Raw genomic sequence first — 9,363 nt, 5'->3', positions numbered from 1 at the left:
TTTTCCTTTTACAATACAAAATCTTTATGTTGAAGAAATCACATATTTTCATTCAAATATTTTCCATTGGATTTTCATATTATTCCATCCCCAAAACTTGAATTAATGTGAATTTTCTAATATTTGTTTAATGTTCTCTCTATTTACTTGTAGAGTTTTCTATTTCTTATTTCTTTTCCATTATGTTGCGTTATGTTTATTATTATAAATTTTTTTAATTCTTATCATATTATGTCATATTAGTTTATTGCTATGATTTTTTATTTTTGTATCACTTTATTTTATAATAAACACTGTACAATAATTTTATATACAAATATTTCACGTATTTTAATTTTGCAATAAATTTATGATATTTGATATTATTTTGTAATTATTTCTCATTTTCTTAAATTTTTGCTCTCGCAGCGATATCTTCATAGATATTTTATAATATATATCTAAATATTATTTTACTTTAGAAATGATTATTAAAAATGGTCAATTATAGTCTATTTCAGTCACAGTCAAAATTTTATTAACCAAGTATAATAGTTTTCATCATTTTTTATAAAGCTTATCGAAATTTTTATCGATATCGATATATTTTTTTAATCGTAAATTGTATTAATATTGCAAAATGAAGAGTTAAAATAATGTTTGCCATCCATTTTCTTAACGCACATCCGATCACCCCATTTGATTATTACAAAACATGATTATTACACCAATTTATTGCCTCAATACATTCATTCTGATTCAATACAGCTGGCTTCACCGCTAGCCGTTAATGATAACGTTTAAACACAAACGTCTTCGTCGTTGATTTTTGTTCTTGAGCTGGGGACCCAACCTTAACGCCTCAAGGAAAAAGTGGCCATCCCATCCGTTACTTTCTTTGCAATTCAGTACACAACTCATCAAAAACTAAATTTGCACCCAGCGTAATATTCTATAAAACACGGTAGCTTCATGTAATTTCCAAGACATCGAGGGCTCAACTGCAAAAAGTTTCGATGCAAAGCCTTCTTCGCAAACATCGAGCAATGGGAATTCTGTGAAAATCATTGTGGTTTTTATTCATTTTTAATCATATTATTATTATTTTTTATTTCGATAAAAATTAATTTGAAAGAAGTTTTATCAACCGGGAAATGGAGTTGAAATCAGGAGGACAGAAAGGGTATTTTCGTCAGAAGAACGACAAAAACAAAACACAATCGGCTATATTGCGTTGTATTGTAGCGAAGTTTGAGGGAGGGAAAAACGAAACGGAAAGAATTTCTGTTTTTGGATTCAACGATTATTGTTACGTTACAAATCTCTCAAAATGAGCAGTTTCTCCTTCAAATCCTTCTCGTGGAGGAAATCCAAATCCTCGAAATCGGATTCCGGCCGTTCCTTTTCGTCGTCGCCGGAGGAAGAGCGGTTCCTGACGGAAAATATGGGAACTCTGAGAGTGCCGGAGACCGTTCCATCTCCCGCCGAGGACTGTGATAGGCTCAAGAAAGCTTTTGATGGTTGCTTTCCATGAACTAACTCCTTTTTCACATTTTAATCTTATTTTTTTATGGCTTTTGAATTTTTCAAGTTCTTCATATTTCATTAACTTATCTGTTAGATTCTGCATGTTTTTGTTTTTCTCTGTGACTTTTTCTGCTGAAATTAGTTCAATGTAATGTGTGGATTTTGTTTAAGTTGAAGCTATCGTCAGTTGAGTTCTCGGAGTTTTTCCTTTTTGCTCATCTAGGTTTCTAAGACAATGTTGAACTTTTGATTTATTTATTTATTTCTTTTTGTAGTCGTATGAATGGTCGTATTTGTTTTTCTGTTATCTAATTCTGTTTAGTATCTGTTTCTCTGTTTTATTTATTTATTTTTAAAATATTTTGGCTTTTTGGGCTAATTTTAAAAACTGGAGTCAGTTTTCTGACAGCTACTTTATTTTCTCAATCTTTATCTGTATTTTGATTTTCAAAATGAACTAAAATTAGAAAATTTTAAAAATTTAATTGACTAGAAAGAGTAAGTAAACAAATTAATGGTAAATGAGAGTTAAATTTTTAGTTACAATATTAGCCTTATTGATTTATTTACGGTTTCTCATTTTGTTGCTTTCTTGATTCTCTGGTATTCTTCTCATTTTTTATAATAATCAAAATTAGGCAGCTAAATGAACCTAATTTTATCAGTCATTGACATGTACTTCTTCTCTTGAGATTGGATATTCAAATACCCATACTCCCACTTGTACTTAAAATAGAGAATGTCAAATTATCATGCTTTTTCTTCTTTCTTTTTGTTAAGTGCGGTATTTTTCCACTTGGGAGTGATTTGCTAGCTAGGATACTTTGTACTTCTCAATTTGTGTACTGTATGCCATAACCAAAATTTAACAATCTTAAAATCTCTCTCTCTCTCTCTCTCTCTCCTTTTTTTTTTTTTTTTTTTTCTTTTCCCGTTTCCTAGTAGACCTATTGCTCAATATCGATACAATAGCTGATACTCATCTCCATTTTTTATTACATTTGAGCCGTTGTAAGTAATCAAGTTCCTTTATAGTCTGCTTTCTGATGGAATAGAACTATTTGATTCCATGTTTTCTGCCATATTTTTTTTTTCTGCAGCAGAATGGGAATTTAATGTGTTTAGTTTTTCTTCTACCATTGATTTTCTTTCTGGGATTCTGATGTACTTTTCATCAAGTCATTGATCAATGACATCCTAGATATCAAATTTTCATGCTTTCTTTCTTATCTTCTTGATACATGATTGTTATTCGTGTTGTCTATTTCTAATACTATTTCTCATAATGAGTTAGGATGGGGAACGGATGAGAAGGCATTGATAAGGATATTAGGACAGAGAAATGCAGCTCAAAGGAAGGCAATTAGAGAGACTTATCTCGAGCTATACAACGAGTCGCTGATTGATCGCATCCATGCTGAACTCTCCGGTGATTTTAGAGTATGCTTATTACTAGTAACTCTTTTTATATTTGCAGACAAGAAATATTTTCCCATTTGTTGTTCACACTTCACATTCATAGCCAATCAACCATTCAATATAAGAAACACTTACATTTTGGTTTGGCTAGCGTGAGTGTTGGACACGTGAACAATCCAACACTTATTGGGAACGTGTCCAACACTTGTCAGTGCAAAAAATGTGTTGAACATATAGTCAAAGTAAGTCCAACATTTGTTAGACATGTATCAAATCCTTGTTAAATAAACCAAATAGACATATATATGACCAAAATAATAAATTTAAAAGTGAAATATTCTAGGCATATAAATGCACAAGCTCATTTATTTTGATTTTTCTTCTTGTATAAACATGATACATATTTTCAAGATGTATGTTTTAATAAATGTGCTCTTGGTGTGTTTGAGTCCTAGGTTTTAAAATAATTTTGAATCGCCGTGTCTGTTGGCATGTTTGAGATGTCTATATCCGTGCTTCTTAGGGATTTCTAGTTTTAAAGTTTCATTGGCATTTGGAATAAACAAATTTCTTCCATTGTTTTGATACTTGTTCTATAAGGGATCATCAGTTCCAGCGTCCAACTTTGTAGCCAAATAATTTGTATCTTGTTTATTTTCTGCTTTCTTTTCCCCATTCTCTCATGCTTTTGGATGTGAAAATTTGGCTGTTCAAGGAGTTGTTCTTAAAGTTGAAATTGAGCAACAGCCACTTCATTTCCACAAATATTTTTCTTTTCCCCTATCCATCTCTAATTTAAGCTTTTTATGAGTAGAAAGCCGCAATTTTGTGGGCATATGATCCTGCAGAGAGGGATGCAAGATTGGCAAATGAAGCTTTGAGGTCATATAAGAAAGGCATCCATGAGCTTCAAGTATTAGTGGAGATAGCCTGTGCCACATCTCCTCACCATCTGATGGCAGTAAGGCAGGCCTACTGTTCTCTCTTTGATTGCTCGCTTGAGGAAGACATTTTCTCCACCATCTCCATGCCTCTTAGAAAGGTAAAATGGCAAAAAGGTTTCTTGTTGTTGCATTTCGTTTTTGGTATTTCATTTTTGAAGTATCAAGCACGTTTGCTCAAAATCCAGTTTTGATTAAGCCAAAGAATATAAATGAAATCTCCACAAAATGAGACTGAAGTTTTTTCTCCATTGATGCTTGGTGCTCCAAACGATATAAGATAAGTTGCAAGGAAGAAAGTGGTTCATTCTTTAGGACATTGTTCTTTGACAGCAGATACATTCAATCATCATGAATTAGCAAAAATATGATTACATGAAACGAGTAATGGAACTGAAAAAGTTGGTCAGGCTTGTCATTTTGCTCCATAAAATGTTCGATACTTTTTGTATGTCTTTGAAAAACTTGATGTCTCGACTTGTTTTTCTGCTTGCCAAATGCCATTGTTTACTTTTGAGGTTGCAATCTTGAAAAACCTGTTGTTTTGGATATTGTGTAGCTTCTAGTTGGTTTGGTGAGTTCCTTCAGGCATGATAAAGAGGTGGTGGACAGTGTCGTTGCTGATTCAGAAGCCAATTTATTACACGACGCTATCAATGCGAAGCAATTAAACCGCAGTGGTGTCATTTGGATACTGAGCACAAGGAATTTCTTTCAGCTTAGAGCAACCTTTGCATGCTATAAGCAAAAGTATGGAAACCCTATAGACCAGGTTCAACCTTTAAATAACAAATGATTTGTAATTTTTTTTTTCTGTCTTTCCATTCTCCCTCTTGGAAGTTTAGTTATGATGCTTTCCATTTACAGGACATTGTGAAATGTGGAAATAGTGATTTAGAATCTCTCTTCAAAATAGCGATTTGGTGCATTGACACTCCTGAAAAACACTTCGCTAAGGTGAAATATTCTTTACTTCTAGTTTGTTGGTCTGCTTTTTCCCTCACTTTGTATTTTTATTTTGGAGTAAAAGAAGAAAAAAAAAAAAAACAATTTTTTTTTTTTTTTTTTTGTTTCTTGAACTCTGTATCTTCTGTTTATTAATTATTTGATTGAAATACTTTGTTGGTTTAAGTCACATTATGGTTTTTGAACTTTGAGGTTGTTTTATTATTATTATTATTATTATTTGGATTTGGATAAGAAACAATTTCCTAGAGAGTAACAAATAGACATTTCCAATTGAATAAAATAGAGGAAAATTTTCGTTTAATTTTGAACTTTCAAGTTTGTTCCATTTTGGTCACTGTCAAGAGCTCTATATTTGAATAACAACACATAAATCATTGACGGACGTGGAAATAATATTTGGTTGAATTCATAATAGGAGAGTAATTTTTGTTGAATACTTGGGTTATCATCTTACATGGAAATTCTCCATTGTGAATATTGGTCCAGGTAATCAACAAGGCCATTGTTGGGCTTGGAACAGATGAAGATTCACTAACCAGAGCCATTGTAAGTCGAGCTGAGATAGACACAATGAAAATTAGAGAAGAGTATTCCAACATGTTCAAAAACAAGCTCGACGACGATGTTATCGGCGACACGTCTGGAGACTACAAGGACATGTTGATGATCTTGCTTGGAGCTAAAGTTTGATTCTTGCCGTCTTCTTCTTCCCTTTCTCTTTCTCACTGCAATTTCCATGTTTGGTTTTGGGTATTGATTTGTAGGCCTTTAAATAAATAAACTTGTTCGTCTTTGTATATATGTTTGGAAGATTGATTTTTTATCCCTCTTCTAAAGAAATAAGAAATAATAAAAAGGAACTCTTTGTATCTTGTTACGATTTTATTTATTTTAGGGTTGAAATAGTCCCCTACCATGTGTCCCTAAGAAGAAAATTTAACAACATTTCAAATAAAAAACCAAGTCCTTCCCTTTGCTTAGAATATATAACAGAATTCATTTTGGACCAAATTGCCTATAAATTGATGAAAAATTAACACTTAAGATTATAAACACTATTTCCATCTCCAAATTTCTTTCTCTAATATCTATTTTTTGCCAATAGTTTAAAAAATCAAGCCAAATTTTGAGAACTAAAAAAAAGTAGTTTTCAAAAACTTATCTTTATTTTTGGAATTTGGTTAAGAATTCAACCATTGTATTTAAGAAAAATACAAATTATTGTAAAAAATGTGGATGAAATAGGTTTAATTTTTAAAAATAAAAAAAAATCAAATGATTATCAAATGGGGTCTAAATAATATAATGTCGTGCCTTGAGAAGAATGTTCCTTTATTGTGGAGTTTAATATAAAGAGTTATAATAAAGAAGAAAATATCTCTTCTTATGTGAGAAATGGCTTGAGAAGAATGTTTCTGTTCTTATATAGAAATACAAAGATACTTTAGCAAGAAATAAAAAGGGCTTTCTATCATCATCAACAAACTGAGAGATCCAATGAGGAAAATCCGCTAGCCAAGCAGCAAAACAAGCCTAAATTATCAGCCAACAAGCAAACCCAACTGCAACATCTTAAACTTTTTGCATTTCTGAGTGCAGAATTGCTATCAAACATATTTGTATGAGTAGGAATAATCTCATGAATAAGATTGTTATATGAAGAATATTGTTTTATGTTGCATATCTACCCAATAGAGAGAGATAAGATCATGGATTCATTCTGAGTTCAAAGTCTTTGTAGGTTAAATTATAAGTTCAATCTTTCAACTTTGAGACTTGTATATTATCTATTTAGTCTCCGAATCTTCTTTCAATTTTATGTTTAGTGGATCTATGAATTTTAAAAAGTTTTAAAGTTTAGGAACTAAATTTATAACTTTGAATATTCAAAGACTAAATAAACACAAAACTCAAATATCATGGACCGAGTTTTTAATTCAATAATTTAGTATTAGAAAAGGAGAAGACAGAACAAAAGAAAATGGTTAGTGATCCTATTTTACTAAGAAAAAAGGTGGTAGTTGACAATCAAAGCAAATAATAATGAATCCTAAACAAAAAAGGAGGCTGAGACTAGTAAGAGACCTCCCTTCTTAAACCAAACAGCTTTTAACACCAAGAATTTGGGCAGCATTAATACAACTTCAAAAGTAGTTGCCCCTCAAAATGGCCTCACTGATGAACTTATATAATGAGGATTTGCAAAACAAACTCATCACAAAGCCTTTTCGACCAAACTACATTTAATTTGAAGCAAATTTGGTTGTGCCTTTTCACCTTTCTCTTTGCAATGAAAACTGCTGCCATTTTTCTTGGCATTATTCTCTCTTTGCTTTTGTTTGTTAACTTCTGCTATGCAGCAGAGGAAAGTGTTACTGAATTTCAGTCTGGGAAAGGTAATTTATTTTTTGCTTGTTTTGCACCATCCCTTTAAATGAAATTTGCACTTCTCTTTGTCTTGACAAACTTTATTATATGTCCTCTCACATGGGAGCTCAGAGGTGTTTGGAATGATGGAGTTAGGAAGTCTATGTTTGGAGTGTAGAGTTGTGAAGATGACGTTCCTTGATAAATGTACAAAAGAGAGAAGGAAAAAAAATAAAGTTACTCAGTAAATGTGAAAACTTCAATAACAAGCACTAGTAAAGTTGGCAAAGTTGAGTTATTTAACATCAACTTATGAAGTCGATGGTCCAAACACCCTCTATGGTCTATTGTGGTTTAACGTGGGTCCAAATAGAAAGTGGAGAGATTTAAACTTTTAAACTCTTAGTTGAGAGTATGTGCCTAAGCTAGTTGGCCATGTTCGGGTTGATCAATAGCATAGGTCAATGTATTCTAATTTCATCTTAAGAATACATGTTTGACTTTGGCTAATATTTAAACCCACATGGAGAGGATTGCTAAATTATCACTAAGTCGAATAAAATTTGAACCATTTTCAGTTTGTTCTCTTAGCAAAGACCAGACCAAATTATAGTGTAAATGAAGGGCATTTTGTTTTATACAGGTGCAGCTGGTGTAACAGCTAAAAATGGAGGAGAAGAGCAAGAAGAGAAATTCAAGTTTCTTCATCACCACAAGCCATACTTCAAGAAACCATTTCTAAAGCCAGTTCCATACAAGCATCCTTTTCTCAAGAAGCCAATTCCAGTTCACCCATTTCTCAAGAAGCCAATTCCAGTTCACCCATTTCTCAAGAAGCCAATTCCAGTTCATCCATTCCTCAAGAAGCCATTTCCAAAGCCAATTAAACCACCAGTCTTCCATAGCCATCCTTGAAAAACACCCTCCACTTTCATATGCTATATAAGAATAAGAAATGCTGTCTGTGACATAAAGAAGAAATGAATTTGATGTTAAAAAAAGAAGGGGTCAGTTCTATTATTACTGTAACTTGTGTCAAGTGTAGTATTGGATGAAGTTATTTACAAATAAAGCTTTGTTTCTGTGTTGTTTCTGTTTAAAAGGTCATTGTAAGTTTCAATTATGAAGTTTTTGTTCATTTAACAATGGATCAGTTTAAGCACTGCTGAACCCACTTGATTCTCTTCTAAGAAATCCATGAGAGAGAAATAGTAGTGTTGGGTCTTGTTATGAGTAAATTTAGATCAAACCAAATAAGCCAAAGATCAAGAAAAAAATAAGAAAAGATAATCCAAGGTAAAGTGGACTTTAGATCAAATTAGTGCAGATTATCTAATCAAATCAAATCTAATAAGTGTAGTGGATTGAAATGAAGATGATCTAGTCAAATCAAATTCAATAAATGCAAATGATCTAATCAAATCATATCCCGTATCTAATAAAATCCTAACTTATGTGAGATATAAGAAAAGATTCATCCCATCCTAATCATTTTATCTATAAATATATTATTTATAACTTAACTTGATCTAAGATTTGTATTATAATATAGAACTTAAACTTTTGAATTATTTCTCTCTCTTCCAAATTACAAATTTATTATTGTTGTCATGTGAATGTTCGATACATTTTTTTGTCCAAATTTGGTATCAACATGTCACTGCTAAGAGGTGGAACACATCCAATTTATGATGAAAAAGGTTTGAAAATGAGATGGAGTAAACGACAACTCAATCTTAAAATTAAAAGTTAAACCTAGTTTTAATTTAAACATTGAAAAAAAATATGGTCTACAGTAGAGAGTGATGTGTTGAGAATGCAATCAAAGACAATGGAATAATTATGGATGTGTTAGTTAAAGACATGATTACGAAAATTTATATCCAAAGTTGATAATATCACATCAATATAGAAATATCATGATAGATTCCATTATCTCTACCAAGTAATATCAACGCCATATTCTACACTTAGCCATGTTTATGGAATTCAAAATAACATAGTCATGTAAAAATAACATCCCCAGATCATAATCCTTTTACAATTATACCCTTTTAATTATATACATAATTCTAAAAAAACAACCTATTCTATTCCCTCTTTCTTATCCTAACAAATAAATATACTCGCCGAAAAAGAAAAAGAAAATACAAAATTAAGC

At 31.6% G+C, this 9,363-nt stretch overlaps 1 protein-coding gene across 1 annotated transcript; it reads left to right on the top strand.

Annotated features, from left to right (window-relative positions):
• The first annotated feature begins 1,220 nt into the window (after positions 1-1,220).
• LOC120082071 (annexin D3) lies at positions 1,221-8,295 on the top strand. Its single transcript, XM_039037292.2, is given in 9 exon segments — positions 1,221-1,499; positions 2,801-2,946; positions 3,740-3,967; positions 4,426-4,638; positions 4,734-4,823; positions 5,322-5,519; positions 7,032-7,079; positions 7,081-7,231; positions 7,846-8,295. Coding segments are annotated over 9 exon segments (1,536 nt in total). The 5' UTR covers positions 1,221-1,309; the 3' UTR covers positions 8,118-8,295.
• Positions 8,296-9,363: the final 1,068 nt, after the last annotated feature.

Source organism: Benincasa hispida, chromosome 7 (assembly GCF_027475165.1).
Source record: "Benincasa hispida cultivar pf3 chromosome 7, pf3_genome.v1.1, whole genome shotgun sequence".
In the NCBI taxonomy this organism is placed as follows: Eukaryota; Viridiplantae; Streptophyta; class Magnoliopsida; order Cucurbitales; family Cucurbitaceae; genus Benincasa; species Benincasa hispida.
This window is presented reverse-complemented; position numbering and strand designations above follow the sequence as displayed.